The sequence below is a fragment of the Sarcophilus harrisii genome, chromosome 2 (assembly GCF_902635505.1).
Source record: "Sarcophilus harrisii chromosome 2, mSarHar1.11, whole genome shotgun sequence".
NCBI classification, from domain to species: domain Eukaryota; kingdom Metazoa; phylum Chordata; class Mammalia; order Dasyuromorphia; family Dasyuridae; genus Sarcophilus; species Sarcophilus harrisii.
The window spans coordinates 87,620,028-87,645,777 of NC_045427.1; the positions used below are offsets into that span (position 1 = coordinate 87,620,028).

Consider the following 25,750-nt stretch of genomic DNA (forward strand, 5'->3'; position numbering starts at 1 on the left):
CACTTAGAGGTATCTCCAGCACATATGCTTGTTGAAGATCCTTCTCCTGCTAAGGCTAAATAAATTTCATTTTGTTTCAGTATCAATCGTAAACTACTAGGGGACCAGCCCGACTCATCCCCAAGCCAGACCAGTATTCTATGTCTCTAATTGAGAACATAAACCAATCTCTCCCCCTCCCCAATTCACCCTGCACCTCGGGCACTGCCAAACATATAGGAAATAGGCAAAGAATAGATGATTACTGAGTTGAATTGGTGTGGTTTAGTAGGACTGTTGCATTTCTAGATCCAAGCTTAACATGGCCTTAACTTTATTTTCAAATCAGGGCAGACTACTCAACGACAGCTCTATAGAGTCTGTGAGTACAGATTTTAAAAAATCCGAATGTAACAAATAATATAACAGAGTCTTGATGGTAAGTGGGTCCCTTTACAATTTATTTCTCAATAGTATAAGAGATGATCCTAAAAGTATTTTATCACCAGCATACATCTCTATAAAAAGGCATTGGACTACATTATATAGTAGTACTTGTGGTATAATAGTTTTCCCCTATCCTAGCACCTATGCTGACCCTAAAACAATTTACAAGCTCTTTCTTTTTCATGTAATTCTTACTTAAACTCAACCAGTTGTCAGAGAATAAACCAATTTACTCAAAAACCAATTGTATTGTTGAAGAAAAGGCTGTGTTCTCGTCCCATCTTGGCAATACTCCGTGGCTGCCTGAGTATCTGTTCGGTATACTTGTATGCTCCTGGGCCTGGTGTTTTCTGGGGGGGAAAAAAGGCTGGTTTTCTATACAAAGATAATGAAGGCTAACTTACCTTGAAGTGACACAGCAGCAGTTGAGTTACCAGCTTTTAAAGTCTATACATGAGATCATCTTCAACAAACCCCCTCCCGAGAGAAAATGTGTCAACAAATACCCTGGAGCGACAAAGCATAGTTTAACAGACACGGTTGCAGGCTGTTTCTGACCCCTAATCTAGCCGTTTCACTTGGGAGCAGAGCCCTGCGCTATGAGATGAGGACATCACCCTTCCGTTGCTAATCTATTTTACACATCGCTCTTGGAGAGAGAGAGAGAGAGACAGAGACAGAGAGAGAGACACAGAGAAAGAGAGACAGAGAGACAGAGACACAGAGACAGAGAGCGACACAGAGAGACACAGAGAAAGAGAGACAGAGAGACAGAGACAAGAGAGAGACAGAGACACAGAGACAGAGACAGAGAGAGACAGAGAGACAGAGACAAGAGAGACACAGAGAGACAGAGACAGAGAGACAGACAGAGAGAGAGAGACAGAGAGAGACACAGAGAGAGACAGAGAGACAGAGACAAGAGAGAGACAGAGACACAGAGACAGAGAGAGACAGAGACACAGAGACAGAGACACACAGAGAGAAAGAGACAGAGAGACAGACAGAGACAAAAGAGAGACACAGAGAGAGACAGAGACACAGAGAGAGACAGAGACAGAGAGAGACAGAGACAGAGAGAGACAGAGACAGAGAGACAGACACAGAGAGAGACAGAGACAGAGAGAGAGAGAGAGAGAGACAGGGGAAAAGAGAGAGGGACACAGGGACCCCGAAACAAAGACTCACAGAGAGAGCCCTTGCAGAGGTGCCCCGAGAGGCTTGGTGACTTGCCCAGCAGTGACGGAGCTCTCTCCCAACCGGCGCCCGCCGTGTGCATGGCCTGAGCTCCTGCCCTCCCGCCGCCGGCTGCTAGACCGCGTCCCAGGCCCGATAGCCCCTGCTCCTGCCGTCCCTCCCGCCTGATTCTCCCTTTCCAGGTCCTCCTTCCCACTCGCCTTCTCGGCGGGCGAGCTTGTGCTTGGCCGTCCCTGGCCCGAGCGCTCCCCTGGGCTCCTGAGGAGCGCGCCTCCCAGAAGCCTCGGCGGCCTGGGCCCAGCGCGGGGGGCTGAGCGTCTCGGAGGCTCTGCAGGGCTGGCCGGGCGGGGAGAGGAGCCCCGAAGGCCGCCCCCCCTCCCCCCGCTCGCAGCTCCGCGCCGGCTTTGCCTCTCCCTCCATCCCAGCGCCCAGCCGGGCGCCGGGCACCTTGGGAGTCCCTGACACACACTTGCCGGTCCCCGCTCCTCCCCGCTCCTCCCCGCTCCTCCCCGCTCCTCCCCGCTCCTCCCCGCGGGCCTGCAGCCCCGGCCTGGGTTCTTTCACGAAGAATTTGAGCCCGGGGTTTCCGGGGCGGCCCTGCGGCCGGAGGGGGAGAGGCCTGGGCCCGCAGTCGGACGGACCCTTCTTCACGAGCTGGGATCTGGCCGTGTGACTCTGGGCCGGTCTCTCCCCCCGTCCGCCTCAGTTTCCCCGTCTGCGAAATGAGTTGGAGAAGGGATGGGCAAAGCGGTGTCTTTGCCAGGAGGACCCAGATGGCCTCCAACAGAGTCGAATGGGAGGGGACAGTGAAGACCTTGGCGCGGGGCCCTTTGGTTTTCTCAGAAGAAAGACTGGAAGCTAGGAGGTCGCTGGGTGCTGCAGCGGCAGCGCCCCAGCCCTGAAGTCAGGAGGAGCCGAGGTCCAATCGGGCCTCAGACACTTAACCCTCCCTGGCTGCGTGACTGGGCAAGTCACTTACCCCCAACTGCCTCAGCAAACAGAAAAAGGGTAGAATTTAATTCAGAATTCAGAAACATGCAAGACACTGTCTTGTCATGGGGAAAATGTAGGTGCCAGTCCCACAGACCTGCAAGATAAGATCCGCCCCCAAAATGCCTCCCGTCCTCCTACATGCGGATGCATATTTGTGAAATAATTGTGATTACTCAGCGCAGTGCCGGCATACAGCAGGTGCCTAATAGTAAACACTTGTCCCCTCCTCTTCTCTCTGGCAAATGGCAGATTCTCCAAAAGGCACAGAAGGGCCATTAGAAGTGAAAAGTTGTAGACGCTTTTAAAATTGGGCAGAGGGTAGAAGGAAATGACTTTTCTCTTGAATTAACGAGTGCTTTAATATAGCTGAGGCCTAAGTGGAGAAAGAAAACAATTGAGGTCAAAAGACCTAAGTGTTAGCACTAGCTTTGCCATAACTATGGGACTCTCTGGGTCTTTGGGCTTTATTCTTCTTTTAAAATTAAAGCTTTTTGATTTTCAAAAGACATACATGGATGATTTTTCAATTTTAACCCTTGCAAAACCTCATGTTCCAATTTCCCTCCGTTTTTCTCCACCCCTTCCCCAGATAGCAAGTAATCTCATATATATTAAACATGGTAACAATATGTTAAATCCAGTGTATACATACATATTTATACAATTATCTTGCTGCACAAGAAAAAATCAAAAAGGGAAGAATGAGAAAGAAGACAAAATGCAAGCAAACAACAACAAAAAATGAAAATGCTATGTTGTGATCCACACTCAGTTCCCACTGTCCTCTCTCTGGGTGTAGATGGCTCTCTTCATCACAAGATCATTGGGACTGGCCTGGATCATCTCATTGTTGGAAAGAGCCACATTGGACTTAATTCTTGTCCAACTAGATGGTCTGAAACTCTAACGTTCCTTCCCACCCTAAGATTCTGTGTTCTAAATGTATATAAGAAAAATCTATTTCCAAACCCCAAAAAATGAGATCGTGGATTCTAAAGTATTTACAAAGTTTAAGAGAGTCAACCCATATCAGCTAATCAATTGTAAAGTAATAAATGTTTGTTGAGCTAAATCAAATCCAAGGTAAAAATCAAACTGGAATTGGTAGGAAATGCAAAACATTAGTTTTTTTTTTCTTTGTTGGGGTTTGGGGAGGCAACAGGGTAAGTGACTTGTCCAGATTCACACAGCTAGTAAGAGTTTGAGGCAGCATTTGAACTCTGGTCCTCCTGACTCTATTCACTGTGCCGCTTAGCTGCCCTGAACCTTTTGACATTTCCAGTAGAAATAATTGAGGGAATATGGAAATGCAGTGAGCTTGCATTCAGGGCTGTTCCTAAATCTGTGTTACTTAATGGCAATCCTAACCCCAATCCAACCTTGCTTTCTCTCTGCTCCTCCAGTTTTAGCCTCTGCACTGACCATCACAGCCCTGGAAAGCATTCCTCTCTCACATCTGAATCATTTTTCCTTTTTCTTTAAGACGCAGCTCAGGTACCATCTACACGAAGCCTTTCCTGATTCCTCCCAACTGCTGGCGTCCTCTGGCCCAAACTGCCCAAACTATCACATTATTTGTATTTATTTGTGTTTGCTAATTTCATATTTATGCTATATATATATATATATATATATATATATATATATATATATTAGGGACATTTGTTTCCCATTAGAATGTAAGTTCATTGAAAATAAAGATGATTTTATTCTTTGTACTTCCACCTTTAGCACCTGGCATGGGGCCTGACACACAGTAGGGATATAAGAAATATTTCCCGTTAATTGATTATTCGATTAGAAGTCATTTAGTCCCACACCCTCAGTAAACCCCTAGGGCAGGGCTAATTGCTGCTCTTTGAACCTCTCAAACAGTATTGGCTGCTAAAGCTGCCCCTCTGGGAGAGCCTTGTCTTTCCTAACTAATCTCTAGTTCTAGAATACTCACTGAACGAATTGGCTGGAATCTAGGCACTTTTGACTGGAAACAGGATGTAATAGGATTTATCTTTGACGATTTTGCCTCATAATAAGCCGGGCCTGGGCCTTCTTTCTAAAGGAAAAATGAATTTTTCATTATAATGAATACTGAGAATTTTTCAATCTTCTTCCTGGATAATTAGGTTGTATGTAACACATTAAATTAAAGTAGACATATCTCCTTCTAAAATTTTATTTTGATACTTTTTCACACATGGCACACTATCAAACTTGAGGAAAGAATTGTCGAGAATTAAAGAAGAAAATATTCACCATGTCACTGGGAGTTAGTTTAGCTTTGAGCATGGATATCTGTATCCTTGAGATGATAAAGCCGGGTCATGTGTACATACCATCAGTGTGTGTGCAACCAACACACAAGCCAACTGCAAACCTCTGCCTTCCGATAAGCGTGCACACCCACCTGCAGAGAACTGAACTCTGAATCATGTTAATAGATTTTTATTTCCCCAAATACATGCAATGATAATTTTCAGCATTCACCCTTGCAAAATCTTGTGTTCCAATTTTTCTTCCTCCCTTTCCCCCCACCCACTCCCCTAGACAGCAAGTAACCCACTATAGGTTAAACATATGCAATTCTTCTAAACATATTTCAGTATTCGTTACACTACAAAGAAAAAAAATCAGATTAAAAGGGGGGAAAAACACAAGAAAGAAAAAACAAACAAGCAAACAAGGAGAAAAAAAAAAAAGGTGAAAATACTATGTTGTGATCTACACTGGGTCTCCATAGTTTTCTCTCTGACTGCAGTTGGCTCTCTCCAACATGAGTCTATTGGAATTGCCTTGAATCACTTTATTATTGAAAATAACCATGTCCATCACAATTGCTCATCACATAATCTTATTGTTACGGTGTACAAGATTCTCCTGGTTCTGCTCATTTCACTTAGCATCAGTTCATGTAAGTCTTTCCAGGCTTTTCTGAAATCATTTCTTATAGAACAATAATATTCCATGACATTCATATCCCATAACTTATTCAGCCATTCCCCAACTGATTCATTTTCCAGTTCCTTACCACTACAAAAAAGAGCTGTTAGAAACAATTTTGCATACATGGGGCCTTTTCCCTTTTTTATGATCTCTTTGGGATACAGGCCCAGTAGCGACATTGATGGATCCAAGAGTAATATGGTTCATTCTTATAAACTCCCTCAGAAGTTCAAAGGATTATGGAGTAAGAGCTGGTAGAGACGTAAGAAATCATCAAACTCCACCACCACCACCAAATTTCATAAATGAGGAAACTGAGGCTGAGAAAAATTAAGTGACTTACCTGGACTAAGTCAATTCCTACCTCTTAAATTTTGTTCCTAAACAAATCAACTACTTAGAGGAGTAGGTAAGTCTCCTTTCAAGTCACTTAAAAACAAAGCCAGCAAACAAACAAAAAATGACAATTAACCTCAAGAATAAAGAAAAGAAAGTTCTATGCCCATCCTTCAAGGCCTGTCTTGTCTCATTTATTAAGTTTTTTCTGCTCATTAATGCCAATCAAGTCATCTTTCCTTTTCTGAACTCATTGTACACTCATTCATAGCCTTATTATTTCTTACTAGTTACTTTTCTATGTGTGAATACCCTCTTCAGTAGATGTGAATTCACAGTATGCTCTTCACTTTCTTCCCCCTCCTTGCGGATGGTAACTGTTGTTTTATGTCATTTTTTTATTTCTTAAATAGGGTCTCCATATTTCTTGACAGACTGAAAGTAAAAAATAAGCAGCAACTGGCTCAAACTGACCATTCCTGAATCTAGAGTTGTCAATTCACCACTCTATTCAAGAATAACTATCACAACATCCCCCAAAGTGACTGTCAACCTCAACTTGATTTCCACTGAGTTGTCTTTAAGAAGTGATTACCAAGTAATCAGACTAGAAAAACAATTTATTCAATGCAATTGACTGGCACCAGTCAGGGACCAAAATCACACCATGGAGACAAGTACCAACCGTAAAATGTCCCCTTACTTTCCCAAATATATATATCCATAATAAAATATATTATTACAGCCACAAATAGATATGACTGTAGGTTAAACTCTTTAGGTCTTTTTATACTCCATGGGAAAATGATGGAATTATGTTATGACCCAGATTTTATGCTTTTGATTTTGTGCTTTGTGTGAAGCACTTTGGAAACACATTAACTCTTTGGGCGCAAAGGGGCACCATTTAATCATCTAGAATAAAAAGCTCATAAAAATGGCCATATTGGGTCAGTTTGATGGTCCATACAGCCCAAGAGTTTACTTATGGCATTGGCATCAAGAGGCAATTTCCTAATATTTCCCATTGGGAAGATATCATCCATGAATTTATCTAATCTTTTAAGGAATTTATATTTTTAAGCCTGTACCACTTATACTTGAAGTCTAGGGGAAAAAATATAAAACTAGGTAAAACTGGGCAAGGATAATTATTTATCACCTTTGTGTGGTATGAGCACAATAATGTTTTTAATCAAATTTTTCTTAATTAACACACATCTCTCTGTCTCTCTGTCTGTCTGTCTGTCTGTCTCTTTCTGTCCCTCTCTCCCTCCCTCTCTCCTCCCACAAGAGAACACAGTGATATAGGAGGAGAGCAGAAACCTGCAATCCTAATAAAGCACAACGAATGTTTGTGGCAGCCCTTTTTGTAGTGGCTAGAAACTGGAAACTGAATGGATGTCCATCAGTTGGAGAATGGCTGAATAAATTGTGGTATATGAATATTATGGAATATTACTGTTCTGTAAGAAATGACCAACAGGATGATTTCAGAAAGGCCTGGAGAGACTTACACGAATTGATGCTGAGTGAAATGAGCAGGACCAGGAGATCATTATATACTTCAACAACAATACTAGATGATGACCAGTTCTGATGGATCAGGCCATCCTCAGCAACGAGATCAACCAAATCATTTCCAATGGAGCAGTAATGAACTGAACTAGCTACGCCCAGAAAAAGAACTCTGGGAGATGACTAAAAACCATTACATTGAATTCCCAATCCCTATATTTATGCCCACCTGCATTTCTGATTTCCTTCACAAGCTAATTGTACAATATTTCAGAGTCTGATTCTTTTTGTACAGCAAAATAACGGTTTGGTCATGTATACTTATTGTGTATCTAAGTTATATTTTAATATATTTAACATCTACTGGTCATCCTGCCATCTAGGGGAGGGGGTGGGGGGGGTAAGAGGTGAAAAATTGGAACAAGAGGTTTGGCAATTGTTAATGCTGTAAAGTTACCCATGTATATATCCTGTAAATAAAAGGCTATTAAATAAAAATTAAAAAAATTAAAAAAAAAATCCTAATAAAGCACAAATCCATAGTCAAGGAAAATTCCCACACTGGCCATGTATGTGTACTGTATCTCTCTCATTTGTGTAGATTTCTACTTGCCCTGTGATAATGTGAGATCTCTCTTGTATTCCTCCTCTTTTCTCCCTTAGTGTATTTTTTTCTTCCCTCCTTTTTTTTTCTTGGTTAATATCATCAAAACAAAATAAAAATCATTCCCAGATTCTCCATTTCATTTGACTAATTCCATGACCCCAATGACATTAAGGTTTTTAGAGGATGCTTGAACTACAACCACCTTTTCCATTAAAAGCAAAAACTCCAGCTTTATAAAGTCTTTTCTTATTATTTGCACTTACTATTTTATGCTTCTCTTTATTCTGACATTTCAAAAATTTCTAGTCAATTCATTTCTGAAAGACAGTCTTTTCATCAGGAATGCTTAGAAATCCTTCCTTTCATCAAAGGTCCATTTTCTCCTATAGGATTATATTCAGTTTTCTGATTAAGTTATTCTTGGTTATGAGCTGATTTCTTTTGACTTTTAGACTAGAGTATACCATATTCTTCACTTCTTTAACATAGAAGTTGCTAAATCTTATATAATCCTAACTGTGGTTGTTTGGTATTTGAACTATTTCTTTCTAGTGCCTGCAGTATTTTTTTTTTCTTTAACCTAAATGCTTTGTATTTTGGCTATAATATTCCTGAGAGTTTTCATATTGGGGTTTCTTTCAGGAAGTGATCAATGAATTCTTTATAGTTTTACTTTGCCCTTTTATTCTAAAAGATCTGGGAAGTTTTAATTTCGTGATTTCTTTGAAATTTGATATATATTTTTTAAAATTTATCATGGCTTTTAGGTAGTTCAGTGATTGTTAAATTACCTCTCCCTGATGTTTTCCAAGTCAGTTTTTTATATGAGACATTATATTTTCTGCTATCTTTTGATTTTGTTTTGATATTTATTATCTCATAGTTATCAATTTCTGTTTAGACCATTTTAATTTTCAAGCATTTTGTTAATTGGACAAAGTTTTATACTTTTGTGCTAAGCTGTTAATTCTCTTTCCAAATCTCCCCTCTAATTCTTTTTTCTATTATACTCATTTCATTTATATAATTTTTTTCTCTTTTTCAAACTCTTAGATCATTTTTTCTAAGAATATTAATTTTTACAGCAAACTGTTTTTTCTTTGAGTCTTTGTATCTTTTCTGAGTTTGTGTCTTGGGCATCTCTGGCCATATATGAGCTCTTTACCTTTTTTTGTTTGTTTAGTTTTTGTTTCAATGATCTGCTCTAGGTAGCCATGACATTACTGGCCTAGCTGAGAGCTCTGGGGGACTGAGTCTGTGAGCTTTTCTTTCTGGAAAGAGTCCCCAGCCTCTAACTGTCTTGGAAACTTGAGGCTCTGGATACTATGTCCTTGGGAGAGTCTTGGTGTCCTCAAGGTGTCCCCACCTGCTGATCTAATTCAGAGTTCTTAACTCAGTCCTTGTCTCTGATTCTCCTCAACACCACTTTTGTCCCTTGCCCCATGCTACTGTTTCCCAGTTCCTGCCCTGATCATTCAAAAAAAAATGTAAGTAGAATTAATGATCTTCAACAGAAAAAAAATGATCCATTGTAGTTTGCTCTTCAATTTCCCAATCACTTCTCAATCTAGCATTCCTCTTAAATCATTATTGTAATAGCTGTCAGAAGAGCCGGGCTATTCCTTCCTCAAATTCCACCATCCCACCATATGACCACAATAATTTAATACTCTTTGGCTAGATTAATCAATATATCAAATGAATCATGCTAAATGTTTTAGCATTGCTTAGCATAATATATTCTGTGTGTTTATTTCTTACTGTATAAAGTAGATCGTCTTTTTATGGGTCTTAAATCTACTTCCTTCAAACTTTAAAGTGTGTTTCCCTAGTTCTAGTATTATGGGATTAGTTAAAGTTATTTATGGTTGTCTCCTTTTTGTATACAGATTTCAATCACACTCTCTTTTGGCTTTTGTCCTTCCAAATGGAAGATTATTTTCTTCTCATACAGAAGCCTTCCCACATCCTTGAGAATTCCATTTATCCTTTTCTAGAGCATCATCATTTCCCATTATATCTTCTTGTGCCCTAGGAGCTAGAACTTCAACGATTACAAATTACACCACAGAAGCCAAAAGGAATACACAGAACTTCCCAATATGTCTCACATCCACCCAAGGCTGAGCAGAATTGACCATTTTTATATCTAATTTCTGAAGAACAGCTATTTTACCCAATTTGCCTAAGGCCATAGTTGAATTCAGTCAAAGAGCTAGGCAGGAAGTCTGAAATTTGTGACTGGGACCCTGGTGGTATATTATCTGTTGCACCATTCCTGTTCTCCATTAGAGCTCCAGTGACATGTTGCCAATGTAAACTGTGCCCATCAATAGCTGGATGATGCTAAGTAATGATGCTTCCCTTATTTACCGTTATTTGTCACTGTGGTATAATGAGTGCTGCCATTCTCAATTATATCACCTACGAATGGAGCTGGTTATTAGCAGCAGGGCACAAGTCTAGTAATCAAGGAATGAGAAGGCCTCATAATTTTATAACCTGTGCCAGAAAGAAAGAAACACTGTTCCCAAACTGACAGACGGGTGGAACAGAGACCATCAACAAGGTGAAGTTGTTGGTACTGCCTTAGCTCATTGCTCATCTTGGAGAAATATGAGCTACTGTAATAGCTCAAATGGGGTGGGGAGATTAATAGATATGTCAAAGTAGCTGCTGCTAAGTGTTTTACCATTGATTCAACTCCAATGACAATATACAGATCAATCTGTAGAGTGGCAAAGAAATATTGTAGCCTACATCCTTTCACTTCCAGCACTAATGAAGCATTTATCAAACCCGTACTTTCAGATATCAGGATCCTTATGAGGCCCATTAACATATTCAGGCTTTTGAGTCTCTCCATTTAATGTTCCATTATTTCATCAGCATGGGCTCACTTGTTTTATCCAAATTAAAAGTCATGTAACAAAAGTTATTTTGCAGTAACTATTATACATCCCAAGTTTGTCTCTTGGTGTTTGTCCTTCATTTTCAGAGAACCAAGGGTGATGTCTTGACTTAAGCTGAGAGTTGCCCAAAGTCCTCAGCCTTGTGCTCTCTTCCAGTGGGGAGGCTAAAGTGAGGAGGACTGTAATGCAGAGGATGAGCCAAACCCTCAAGTACCTGCTTCAGCCCCCTTCCTGGCCTTTGGAACAAACTGTTCTCATTGGCCCGTTCCACTGGGATAAAGTCTCCACATGTTGGAGTCAAGATCTCCCGAATTCACCAACAGGTCACTCACTGACCTGTTACCTTTAACTCGCTAGCCCATCTGTGAAATGATTTTCCACGGTAACTGTTCATCGTACGGTTTATTGGAGCCACAGGTGAGAGGACAAACAAAGGTGGATAAACAACCCTGAAAAGGGCTTGACAAGCCGCCCATCTAATGAGGTTAGTCTTCCTTGACACCCCAAATATTTCCCTTAAAAAGGACCATTTCTAAATCTGGATAGAAACCTGAGATAACATGTAGCCAAAGGAAGGGAAGGTAAAACACGCCAACCTGTAAATGAATAAATATATTCATAGAAAAGCTTTTTTTGGTAGTTAAAACCTAGGACAAAGAAGTGGCTATTCATTCATTCATTGTGGAATACATGTACACACTGGCCAATGAATGCAATACGCTGCACAAAACAATTAACATGAGGAATTCAAAGACCTATGGGAAGATTTTGATGCAGAGTTAAGCAGATCCAACTGAACAATATATACAATTACTATAATCGGAGGCAGGGTGACATGGGAACTTTGGGGTTTGCACTCAAGTCTCCCACTTTCTACTTGTGTGATACTGAGCAAATTCCCTAACCTTCCTAGGCTTTCGCCTCCTATGTGAAAAGGAGAGGGTTGGTTTAGATCACCCTGCTAGTCCCTTTCAGCTTTGTATCTATAACCAAAAGAGCACAAAACCAAAACAAAACTATTAAATTATAGTGAGAAGAGACAATGAAACACACATCTCTTCTTCATGGAGAGAAGTAGGAGGTAAGTGCAGCCTGTGCTAGCAAAGGCAGTTGCCATTTGGGTTAGATTTGCTGATCTCTTGTTCTTTGATACAGTGGAAGCTTAAGGTGATGAGGATGATGGGCTGGAGAGGCAGAGTAGTTCCCCCTCACACATTTTAATAGTATTTTATTTTTCCAAATACATGCAAAGATAATTTTCAGCATTCACCTTTGCAAAACCTCATATTCCAAAATTTCCTTCCTTCTTCCTCCCTTCCCCAAGATAGCAAGCAATCTAAGTTAAGCAAGTGCAATTCTTCTAAACATATTTCCATATTCATCTTGCTGAGCAAGAAAAATCAGGTCAAAAGGGAAAAAATGAGAAAAAAACAAGCAAACAACAACAACAACAACAATAAAGTTGAAAATACTATGTTTTTATCCATATTCAGTCTCCATAGTTTCTCTCTCTGGATGTGGATGGAACTTTCCATTGCAAGACTATTAGAATTGGAGAGGCAGAATATTTCCAGAAACAACTATGATATAAATACAAAAGGCTTGAAGGACCACTGAAGGCCCTAGAGAAGAGGTAGTTAAATATATTTCCTTATAGACCAGAAGGGTCTATAAGACTACCAGGTAGATAAAAGTTTGAGTATCAGGTATTTCTACTTGTTTTTCTGTCGCAAGGGAGGATTTACTATGGAGTGGAGTAGAAAAGGATTCTATCTAAAATAGGAAATAAGACAAACAGGCTTAAGTGACTTGCCAGGATCACATAGCTAGTAAGTGCCCAGGGTCACATTTGAACTCAGGACTTTGTTGTGCAATGATCACTGAGCTGCCCTGGGCTCTAGTCATCACCAACTGCTTACTGGATGTCCTGTGGCTATCTCAAACTCAACACGTCCTAAACAGAATTCATTATCCTTTGTAGCACAGTGCCTGCACGTAGGAAACACCTAATACTTGTTTATTGATTTCTTCCCAAGCCCATCCCTCTTTTCCTAGCGTCCCAGTTTCTATCCATCCATTATTCTTCCAGTTCCTCAAGTTGACAAGTCAACTGACTCATCCTCAACTCATCCTCCCCATCCAATCAGTTTCCAGACTTTCAGCTCTTAAATTTATCCTCCTCTCCACTCACACAACCACCACCTACACTATCTCAAATTGCCTCCTAAATGAGTCCCTTCTCTCAATCCTTTCATGTCTCTATAATTCCCCCCTAGTATTAGATGGATATTCCTAAAGAACAAGTCTTTCCATGTCTTTCCCTGCTCAATAAATTCTAGTGGTTTCCTCCTACTTCTAAGATAAAAGACAAAGGCTTCTATCTATTTGGCAATATTTGTCATATATGTATATATAACTCTATTAGACCTTCCCAAAGATAGGTTCTAGCCTGCTTTTCCAAACTTATTATGTATTACTCCCCTTTTATCCTATTCTCTATTCTAGACCAACTGATCTACTGCTATTCCTTACAAATAGCATTCTACCTCCCATTGTTTTTGTGCCCTCCTCCCATCCCTGGAATGCATTCTGTCCTCACTGACATCTTTTAGAATTCTTAATACCCTTAAGATTTAAGTATCTATGGGATGCTTTTCTTGATCCTTCTCCTGAAATTACCTTGAATTTAATATGTATATATTTTGTATTTATTTATATGTGCATATGGCATTCTTTCTCTCCACACCAATAGATTATGTTTGCTTGAAGGCAGGGCCCATTTCTTTTTTACCCCCAGTATTTATCATAGTACCTGGAACTTAATGGGTGTTTAATAAATTGCTTGTTGAATGAATAATTGATTGATTAGCAGAAAATGCTATTCAGGATGGCTCAGAAAATGTTGCTTAGATAAGGTTGTTAATATTAGTGTGTTTTTGGAAAGGCTAGCTTCTTAGAAACACAAATGTCACCTCTTGTAAAGTAACAAGTGACTTACTTTTTTCCAGATAGGAAGAAACTCATCTGACTAATATCAGGTATCATCAATTCCCAGACTATCATGTTTGTATAATATGGAATTCTTCTTTATCAACCTCCATTGTCTGAACCCCCACCCTCTGGACTTCTTTAAATAACCTTTGAGATATTGATTAGTATATCTTTGAGATAGGTTTGGGACCTCTCTGTCAGGTATTCCATCTGGCTCCTCCTTGACCCTTCCCTCTGAGCTTTCAAATTCTTCCCTAGTGGTAAGAAACCTCCAAGGCTATTTTTCCCTTATAAAAGATCTGCTCATGAAGATCTTTGCTAAATTCTTTCCAGGACTAAGCCTACTATGAGATACTCTCTTTGTCTCTCCCTCATAATGCTTTCCCTTTAATGGCACCTTTTACATATATATATATATATATATATATATATATGTATATGTATATATATATGTGTGTGTGTGTGTGTGTATACACATAAACTCTGATTAGTCTGTTAAACTCCTCTATAGATCTAATCTGCCAGTCAATGGCATATTCCTTTAAGGAGTCTTCCAAATTCCTTTTCTTGATAACTCTATTGCTCTCCCAGCTCTATTTTCTACTATATTTATTGCTCCTCTGGTGCTTATTTTACCTCTTATTTTGTCTGTAACCTCTTCTCCTCAATAAGCCTACCTTTTGGCAAAGAGAAGAGTCATTGTGAATTTGTCACATGTTTATTTTGAACTAGAAATTGCTACCCTGACTTCATCAACAAGTACCTTTCCAAAGTCACAGAATCCTAGATATGAAAGATATGGTCTTCTTCAAAAGACCATTTATTGCACTCTCTGTCATCAGGCAAGATCATACCAAAACTAAACTAACTAGATAAGGATGTTCTCAAATTTCAAGATTTCAAGAATCAGTAGCTAATCGGGGATAATATTAATTCACTATGCTGCTTTATGGGTAAAGAACTAGACAGGGATTTCAAGGAGGAAGAGGCAAGAGAAAAAGAATAGAGGAGATTAGGAAGGGAAGATTTAGTAGGCTCACTAGGAATAATGGAATAGTGAGAATGAAGTCTATTGCAGGCATTTAACCTTGAATACCGGTGACTAATTTTTACATAAACAAGTTCTATTATCAGCCTCTGAGAAGAGCAGAAGGAATGATGATGAGGTGAAGATTCCTGTAAAGGCACTTTTGAAATGAGTGGGAATGGGGGGAGGTCAGATCCAATACCTTTCTCCTGTATCTACCACAAAGATGCAATCTCTGATATTCTATTCTGAATCAGAGAGTAGTTTAAGGCTCATTTTTAATAAGGTTCTGATGAAACAGAACAACTCCTCTTCCTCAAGTCTGACTTATGAATTTCAGCAGGGATAGGGTCTAGTTCTTTCATACCAACAGGAAGCTTAATCATTTTATTGGAAATCCAAGCCTTGTCCCCAGAATTTCCTCTCTCCAAAAGACAGAAAGGGAAGAGATGAGTCCAGGATCACCTCAAAACTTTATATCTAACTAAGGAATATGGAGTATTATCTGTGCATAGGATCTTGCTAAAATTCAGAACCTTACAAAATTCCCCCTCCTATCTCCTTACCTGAATGACATCCTGGCTCCTTAGCTGGGCTTTTGTAAAAGCCACATCCTGACTTCTTTACCTGATCCCCACCTGGAAAAAGACTACATCTTGACTTCTTATTGACAACCTTGCTCTCCCACATAAGCTGTTATCCTACTGACTGAGAACTCAAAATTTCACTATGTAAGCTCTCCCCCCAGTTTTCCTTTACTTTCTTAAAGACTAGTCTGTCAGTTTTATGGTAAAGTTTTTTTTTATTTTTTTATTTTTTTATGACTACAAAAGAATCTCCTTGAATTCTTTCAAACAGACTATGAACTATGATTCTGGGACACTTCAATTTTACCATAGTCCCTAATGAGCTTTTCCCTAACATCATTATAAACATTGGATACCAAGTGACATGCCAGTTCTTGGTTATAAATTTGTCCCCAAAGAGTTACATAATAGATTCCAAGATCCAATCTATAAAGTACATCATCTCAGAATTTAAAAGGAAATATGGGAGACAGCTGTATTTTGTCTGTTTGAAAGGTGCCTGTGTGTTTTACTCACTAAACTAATTGACCCATGCTGATGCCATTTGGTACAGAAACAAAGAGAAAACCAAATTATCATTGAGTTCTGAAGTTCTCTTTATTATGATCAAGTCCAAGAGTTAGAATTCTCTTCCATTTTATACTCCTTCTGACATGAAAAGTCCCAGAGGGTTAGAGACTGCTGGTCCCAATAAAATTCTATTATAATAAAATACATTCACTCGAATACTATCGATATGTATTTATTGTATTAGTGTAGCCTATAAGGCTACGTATGCTAGGCTTCTGGAAATATAAACTGCTCTTCACTGTCCTCAAAAAGCTTAGGATCTCTTTAGGGGACCAGCCAAAACTGAATAACAAAACCAGATTAGTAGCAATTCAAGGTATTGTTTTCCTGCCTTTGTCATTGCATTAGTGCCTTGCTTGTTGAATTGAATTTCTTTAGCTAATTAGCATGGAGGTTCACCTCTATGGATTTGAACTTGAAATTAATTTGAAAGAAATATGGATTTACAGGGGAAGGTATTTTAGCTAAGGGGACTATTGGAGCAATTGCAAAGAGATAGGATTGGTTTGGAGGCTAATGAACAGATCAAGTCTTGATGGAGTAGGAAGTGTGGCAAAGTATATGTGTGGTAAATTAGTTGGAAAGAAAGATTGGGCTTAGACTACAGAATCTTATTTAAGACTATCCTGTTCGAAAAATAAAACTATATCTGTTACCAAAAAGTGGAAAAAAAATAAAATTCAGTGTAACAAAAAGATATCCTAGTCTTTCATTAGTCCCCTTAATTTTGGGGAGGTGCAGCTAATCAGTAATTCAAGTGAAAAAGACCTTGGGGGGCAAGGGTGCTGATGGTGATGGACTTCAATTTTAAAATGAGTTTACAGATGCTCTTAAAAACTTTTTTGGGGGGATTTCTGAACCCTCCTAAGATATCTTGGAAGGTTAACTGGCTAGATTTCTTTCTTGAGGACATTACCTTAAATCAAAATCACTCAGATGCTCATTAATTGACCAACAATAGGTCCTGGCACAAGTCCCATTTTGCTGTAGTTTGAGTCCTGACTCTAATGAAAGTGAATAACAATCTTTTCCATTTTGGCTAGAAACTCTGAGGGGTCTTCCCCTCCCAAATTTATTTAGAATGTTTTTTGTTTTTTTGTTTTTTTTTGTCTAGGTGAAAGAGGGCCATTCTTGGCTACCTAGCCTTAATCACTGAATGACTGCAACCTCAGCCAAACTGAGACCTTAGCTTAAAAAGCCCAAGGTCTCCCATTGCATCTAGGACCACCTCTAGTTCTCCTGATCTATATCTGGCCACTGGACCCAGATGGCTCTGGAGGGGAAAGTGAGGCAGGGGACCTTGCCCAGCCCTCTCTCACTTAAGTCCAGTTCACTTTCAAGTCACCTCCCTGATGTTATCAGGACAAATAATAACACAACAGTGTGAAATAATGTTATATTCTATCCTAACCCCAGGGAATATTGCCTAATTAGGGCAATCACCCCAACTGCTTTTTATTGGCAATATGGCAATCACCCTCCTGGGGGTAAAAAAGAATAAGATCTGAATTGGAATACAACTCACTAGATAGAACCAGAACCAGAAATCCTTAGGGCACAAAAATCCAAGGGGCTAATGGGAAACTTTCAGGCCAGAAAATTATTATGAGATTAGGAGATACAAAGATTGCTAGTGAATTGACTGCCTAACTCAATCTGCTTCTTGAATTTTCAGCCTTTTTTCTCATGGTGTTTTGAAACAAATTGTGTCTCCTTCCCCTAAAACAGAGGCCCTGGCTTGGTAAGCTGAGGTTCCTCCTGTCCCTTCTCGTCTTGGAGGAGCTATGGATAAATGGGCACTATTTTACAGGCATCCACTCGACCTGGAGGCTGGAAATCCAGATCTGGATTGTGCCCACTGCTGGCAGATTAGCTCTAATCTGTTGCAACTAATGATCTGCAAGGTCCCAAACTTGACTTTTCTTGATTGTACAGCTGCCTACACATGGCATCTAGAAGCAGAGGTGAGAATGAAAGTCAAACATGTTAAAAATAATGCCCAGAGGAACTGGCATTAAGTGAGATGCCAGGTGAGTCAAAGGTCCTTAAAAGTCAGAGTGGATGACGTTAGGAAATGGCACCCCGCCTAAATGTTGCCTATAATTTGACTACAAGAGGATCCTCTGTATCATTCTTTTTAACATGTGCCCATTTCCCAGAAAAGTACATGTAGGACCGGGTACACAAAGAATAGGGAAGCCTATGGCGGGATGGGGGCATTAGTCTCCATGAAAATGAAAATCCAGAAATATTAAGAAAACAAAGTTCTCAAGGTTATCAAATGAATTTTACCTTTCATGTCCACTAGTGAATCTTTTTTGACAGACCATTAAGAAGTGCCATCAGGAATGAAAAAATAATGATAAGTTGGAAAAGCCCCCAAAAGAGCTTAAAAACTATTACTCAGTAGAGAGGATCTTCCATTGCAATATGGTGCCCAATTTATGTACATCCACACAGACCCCCTTTCAGTCTATTATGTAGCTCTAGCATTTCTGTCTATTAAATAACAAGTTCTGGTTTAGGCAGAATGATGGCTGACCAGTTTTGAAATGGAATTTGGTGCTTGAGTTTGGCTAGAGAGCTAAGGTTAGTATATTTTCAAATATTTTAATGGAAATTAGTATTGTCTTTTATCAATTAGGAATTCTTGATCTGGAGTACATAATTTTCATGATTTTTTATTATACCTGGTTTGCTTTGTTTTTTCTATCTAGCTATAAAATTTTGCAAAATTAAGAGCATTATTTTGGGAAGGGATCCATATTTTATACCTGACCCAAAAAAAAAGGCTTGAAATACACAAAAAGTAGAAAATGTCTGATGAAATATCTTGAAGTTCATGATTTTTTCATGTATTTGTTTAGCTAGGTTGCTAAATACTAACTCTTCTAGATCTCTTGTGAACACGGTTTATTGTCAAAAGCTTTGGCGATTCTATATAATAAAAATAAAAAACAAAAAACAAAAACAAACAAACAAACAAAAAGAGTTAAGGTTAGGAAGACCTGAATTTACATCCAGCTTCAGACACTTATAGTCCGTCTTCATTATTTGCATTATTTAGAGATTCCTGTTATAATTTATTCATGGCCAAACTAGGTGCTGCCCTGGCCAACAGAATCTGCTTTGTAGCAGTCAGTAAGCGCTCCTCTGTATAGAACTAAATTATCTGATTTGACCAGTTCACAGGACCCTTCAGGTAACAAAACTCACTTCAAACCTTAAAAAAAAAAAATCAAATTTCATATGTTAAACAATTATCTTTTTTTGTAGTCTATTTAGTGCCATGTTTTTGCATTTTTGTGCTTTTTAGTTGGTGATCTCATTGTTTAAAATGGCCTCCAAGTGTCATACTGAAATGCTGTGTAACAGTTCCTCAGTCCAAGGAGGTTTTACAGAGAAAAAACACATTAAATAAACTCCATTCAGTTGTGAGTTATAATGCTGTTGGCTATGATTTCTCTGCTAAGGAATCAACAATATGGTACATTTAAAAAAAGGGAAAGGAAATTCATCAATTTATGCATGAGGCTGCTCCAGGCAAATTGCCTTAATCCACTAGAGAAGGAAGTGACAAATCACTTTGCCAAGAAAATCCAATATTGACAGTATTGATACAGTACAGCCATGGTCATGAAGAGTCAGACACTATCTGGCTATCCAACTACACAGAGCTAATCATAGAAGGTTATAGCAGGAAGGGATTCTAAGATGGTTGAAAGTCTTTTCAACTTCATTTTATCATTAGGGAAAATTGAAGCTAGGAAGGTTAACTGACTTGCTTAAACTCACACAGAAAGCTAATGTTAGAACCCATGCTTAAAAAAACAAATAAATAAAAACACAAATTTATGACTCCTAGTCCAATGCCCTTTCTTTCTCTCTATCATATTTCTCTCTTATTTTTGACAAATAGATGATTGCTTGGGATTACCTCTACCCCCTGGGGAATATATCTGTCAGAAAGCAAAACTTTTGAAGCTACATTCTTTATGTATGGTAACAAAGTTACTGAAACCAACTTTCTTTTTAAAAAATCTTAAAAAATAAAAATCCATACTCAATCCTCTTTCTGGTTTTAAAGATCTCAGGACTGGGAGATTCAGTAATTGATAATTAAATCTAATCAGACTTCAAGCTGTATGCACCAAGACGCATGAGGCTGTATTAATAACACGATGTTTGCATATGCTCCTGTCAAAAATACAATTAGGAATTTAAAGCTATAACTTTTTTCACATAATTACCATCTGGTTATTTCCTGTCTTGGCATTAACTGTCAGAATGGTTTTTATAATTTGATTGCAGCCATACACATCTTTAAAATGTCACTAATATATTTCTGACCTCCCCAAGACCTTTGGTATTTTTAAGCATTTCTAATTGCCTACGATTGGACTTTAAAGAATCATCTGTTGGCAACGAGTCCCACATCCTCTACTGTTCTTCTACAAGACCTGAGTTTGCTAAGTTTCTCATAGGACATACCAACTTTAATGATAAGATTGTGTCCACTTTAAAAGAGATTTTTCTTTTGGGGCTTATTATAGATATTGAGCATGTGTGTGTGCACACAATACACATACATGTGTATTTGTATATTTATATATATGAATATATATACATTTCTGTGTATATACTCATATATAGACATATGAAAAAATTTTCATATTTATGAGAATTTTAGAATTATCTATCTTATATTGATATGAAAATTTTAGAATGGCCTACTTTTACATGCATAGTTGCATTTTTATAAATATATGTATATACAAGCACATAAAGGCAGCTCTTCCAGATCTATCCACTGAAATTCTCCTTTTACTTGCTGAATTGTCCATTCTGGATGCTCAAATGTATTTCATTTAGAATAATCAAATTGGAATGGTCCTCAGAAGGTCAAATAATTCATATCCATTTACTCCAAATATTGCCAACTTTCAGTTATTCACTTTAGTAGAGCCTTAATATGGTTTATTCTGAATGGCAAATAATCCAAAAATTGTTTCATTTGGCTTTGTAATATGTTATGGGATATTTTGGGCCTGAGATTTGCGGGCCTAATCATATTTTGTTTTCACTGATATTAAAATTAATTTGCATTCCCTGGGCATTTTGGGGGGAGGGGTACTATAACATGAAGGTGGCTGAGATGGTCTGGCTGAGAAGGAAAAAACCTTAGTGCAAGGGAAGGGATGGGGAGATAGGGAAGCCACAGAGCTCTCTATCTATCACCACCTTCTCCTGTACAGAGTTCCTGCATCATCTCCCCTGAGCCAGGTGTATCTCTTACAGTTTCCTTCAGATCCGAGTCCTGTGATTCCCTAAGCAGCAATGGCTACTTCTGCAAGATCTCAAAAGGACTGCCTCTTTTTTTGACGGTGATGGGAGCCCCAAAGCCTTCTATGACCTACCACGATTTAAGGAACCTTCACCAAGAGCACTGCCATGTTCTGACACGCAGGGAGGGAAAATATCCATGTTTCTATTTAAACTGATCAAGTGAATCCATTTTGACAGCTTTCTTTTTGTAGAACTTTTTTTTTTTTCCTTTTAACATTTTGTTAATGGATAAGTTAATTCAATAAATATCTTTTTAGTGCTTACTATATGTTACTGTGCTTGGTGCTACATATGTAAACACACACACACAGACACGTTTCTTCCCTTAAATAGTTTATATCTACTGGGCTTACTTATATTATCTGTCTTTTACATTATTAATTTAAATTCACAGAGGACATTGCAGGACTCATATTCAGTTTCTAAACAATTATACTATAAATGTTATCAAGTAGTAAATCAAATAAAACCCATTTGTAGTAATTGACAAACTTTTTTTTTTCTGTTCTGACCTCATTATTAGTTTTTCATAAAAAAACACACAAGTATTGTGAAACATTGACTAAAGTAGTTTTTAATCCTCAGATTTTGCTCCCCTCCCCATCAAGAGTGTCATACATTTATTATCTTGCTCTTAATAAAGAACTGAAAAAAAAAGTCATGACAAATATGTTCTGCAAAAGTGATGAATAAAATCTCTTAAGTTCCTTCATATACAACTAAATTCTAATCCCAGAATGAACAAGAGCAACCAACAAAAGATGGCAGAACGATTTTTCATCTGTCACATTCACATGTCACATTCATGAGCCTCCTAAGGTACACAAAGGTTATATCTATTCCTCCTCCCACCTCTTCTGGGCCCCTCCCCTACCCCTTGCCTTGCCCCACAAAGTCCCACAAAGAAAGGAAGATAATATAATGAAGGCAAACAAGAGAATTGATCCATTTGTTCATTTAAGGGCTATGGAAAGTTTCTCTCTATGGAAAAACCACTGACAACTGTGTTCTTTCAATTAACTTCATAATATACTTATTAGATAATTTATTAGATTAATATTTACACATTTTATCTCATTTGGCCTTCACAACAATCTTTGTAGGTAAAGAGCATCCACATTTCTCTCTCTGTCTTATGTCAAGTTAATTAATAATTAGAAGAGTTAAATGATTTATTTAAGATTATTCGGCTATTGTCAGTGTTAAAATTTTAACTTGGACCTTTTGACAAGTCCAGGACGCTTATATACTATCATCCTGCCTCACAGGAATAGTGAGACATGAGTTCTATGCCCAAATGGCTCATTATTTTGTAAGAGAGAGAAGGCATGTATGTATTATGAGCGTCCATGAGAAAGGTACTATAAAGGCTGCCTTATCAATTCACACAGCACAAGCCAGGTACCCTCAGAACCCATGATTGCCCTCGTAGCAGCCATGATGCTTATGAGGAAAAAAAAACAAGTTCTGAAAGGCTAAATTTACACACCCCCAAATTAGGAGAAACATTGTTTCTAGCTTATCAGCTTATTTCCTCAAACTTTGGCTTCATAAATTCCTACTTTGGATATCCATGACAGCAACAAACAGCAAAATAGAGATGAGAATAGGGACTGGACTGCCAGTTTCATTCATATGAAAGGAAACTCCTAGATGGCCGTTAGGTAACACAGTGGATAGAGGGTGTCTGGAGACAGGAAGACCTGAGATCGTGTCTGGCCTTAGACACTTAACTAGATGTGTGACCCTGGGCAAGGCGTTTAACCCTGTGTGCCTCAGTTTCCTTCTCTGTAAAATGAGCTTGAGAAATCAGTACAGTATCTTTGCCAGGAAAATCTATTTATTTATTTATTTTTAATTTTTTTTGGAATTTTATTTTAATTGTATTTATCCTGCTGAGTACCCAGTAAGCCTAAGAACTACTATTAACCCCACTTTATCCTGCTAATGCAAATCCATGCAATTGAGGACATCATTAGTTTTTGATACTTATCTATACATGTTTCCCTGCTTTCTTCTCTCTCTCTCTCTCTCTCTCTCTCTCTCTCTCTCTTTTAATTTAATAGCCTTTTATTTACAGGTTATATGTATGGGTAACTTTACAGCATTGACAATTGCCAAACCTCTTGTTCCAATTTTTCCCCTCCTTCCCCTCATCCCCTCCCCCAGATGGCAGGATGACCCAGTAGATGTTAAATATATTAAAATATAAATTAGATACACAATAAGTATACATGACCAAACCATTATTTTGCTGTACAAAAAGAATCAGACTCTGAAATATTGTACAATTAGCCTGTGAAGGAAATCAAAAATGCAGGTGGGCATAAATATAGGGATTGGGAATTCAATGTAATGGTTTTTAGTCATCTCCCAGAGTTCTTTCTCTGGGCGTAGCTGGTTCAGTTCATTACTGCTCCATTGGAAATGATTTGGCTGATCTCATTGCTGAGGATGGCCAGGCCCATCAGAATTGATCATCATATAGTATTGTTGTTGAAATATATAATGATCTCTTGGCCCTGCTCATTTCACTCAGCATCAGTTCGTGTAAGTCTCTCCAGGCCTTTCTGAAATTATCCTGTTGGTCATTTCTTACAGAACAGTAATATTCCATAATTTTCATATACCACAATTTATTCAGCCATTCTCCAACTGATGGGCATCCACTCAGTTTCCAGTTTCTAGCCACTACAAAAAGGGCTGCCACAAACATTCGTGCACATACAGGTCCCTTTCCCTTCTTTATGATCTCTTTGGGATATAAGCCCAGTAGTAACACTGCTGGATCAAAGGGTATGCACAGTTTGATAACTTTTTGAGCATAGTTCCAAACTACTCTCCAGAATGGTTGGATGTATTCACAATTCCACCAACAATGTATTAGTGTTCCTGTTTTCCAACATCTCCTCCAACATTCTGCATTATCTTTCCCTGTCATTCTAGCCAATCTGACAGGTGTGTAGTGGTATCTTAGAGTTGTCTTAATTTGCATTTCTCTGATTAATAAAATGACTTGGAGCATCTTTTCATATGACTAGAAATAGTTTCAATTTCTTCATCTGAGAATTGTCTGTTCATATCCTTTGACCATTTATCAAGTGGAGAATTTGCCAGGAAAATCTCAAGGGAGATCACAACTTGACAAGAATTCTGCATGAGGAAACTCCTGTAACAACTCCTCCTCCTCCTCCTCCTCCTCTTCTTCATCTTTCTCCTTTCTTCTCCTTCTTCTTTCTTCTTCTTTTCCTTCTTTCTCCTCCTCCTCTTCTTCTTTCTCTTTTTTTCCTCCTCCTCTTCATCTTCCTTCCTCCTCTTCCTCTTTCTTCTTCTTTCTTCTCCTCCTCCTCCTCCTCCTTATAAACTTAAAAGTTTTAGAAATCTGCCACTGCATTGAGAAGATAAGACACTTGCCTATGGTCACCTAGATAGTAAGCATTAAAGGCAGGGTTTCAACCCCAGGGAATGAGAGACTAGCAACCAACAACTGAAGCATCAGTTCTATCTAACAAAATCTTGTTGCACATTTGTGAACTAAATACTTCAGAAATTATATTATAATATGATATAAATATAATATAGTATAGTATATATGCAAAATACCTTAGAAACTATATTATATTATTACATACACACACACACATATATATTATATGTTTACAAACTAATATAAAAAATGAATTTATCATCCCCAGGTCCCCTACACAAAGGAGAGCCTAGAAGATTTTCAAATTCAGGGCTAACATCTATTTCATATTCAGGGAATACCCTTCAAGAATGAGCCTAAAACAGCCTATTGCAACTTCCTGCCATTTCTTCAAATGAGCAGTTATGGATATTTTCCCCCTACATGCATGGATGACAGAGTGAGAAGTGATTGGGGACTGGGTTTTGAATATCTTTCCCCCTGGTGTATAAAGAAGGATAAAAGTAATATTTATGCTTCAGCAAATCCTATCGGGCAATTGATGAATACTTGGAGATCTCTGTGGAGATAGAATAGCAAGTGTGTCTCTATTTAGATGTCAACCTGTCCACGTCCACACAAGGTTATAAATTGTGCAGTTTAAATGACCAGATTGCGGTGGGAATGCAACATAGTAAATGCCAATTGGATATCATATTTAGGACTAATTGGATGAAAAGAACTGGAAAACTAGAGAAAAGCCTGTCCCATTTAAAAAAGAAAAACAATTATGTGCTTATGGATTTTTAAAGTTCTTTTGTCCATAAGTACACAAACACAATTGAATTGTGCCTTCAAAGTAACTTTGGGATCCTATTCAACTCCCATTCTGTT

At 38.5% G+C, this 25,750-nt stretch overlaps 1 protein-coding gene across 3 annotated transcripts in view; it reads right to left on the minus strand.

Moving 5' to 3' along the window:
- Positions 1-418: 418 nt before the first annotated feature.
- STPG4 (sperm-tail PG-rich repeat containing 4) overlaps positions 419-25,750 on the minus strand; it is a 46,044-nt gene continuing 20,712 nt past the window's right edge. For 2 of the 3 annotated variants that reach the window (XM_012540924.3, XM_003759156.4), the window contains exons 7-8: positions 4,565-4,669; positions 419-776 (exon numbers count right to left, since the gene is read on the minus strand). In XM_012540924.3, the coding sequence (XP_012396378.1) occupies positions 660-776; positions 4,565-4,669 (222 nt within the window). In that variant the 3' untranslated portion in view covers positions 419-659. Of the gene's footprint in view, positions 777-2,612; positions 2,990-4,564; positions 4,670-25,750 lie in introns of those variants that run through there. The other variant, XM_031950442.1, reaches the window with a different exon arrangement.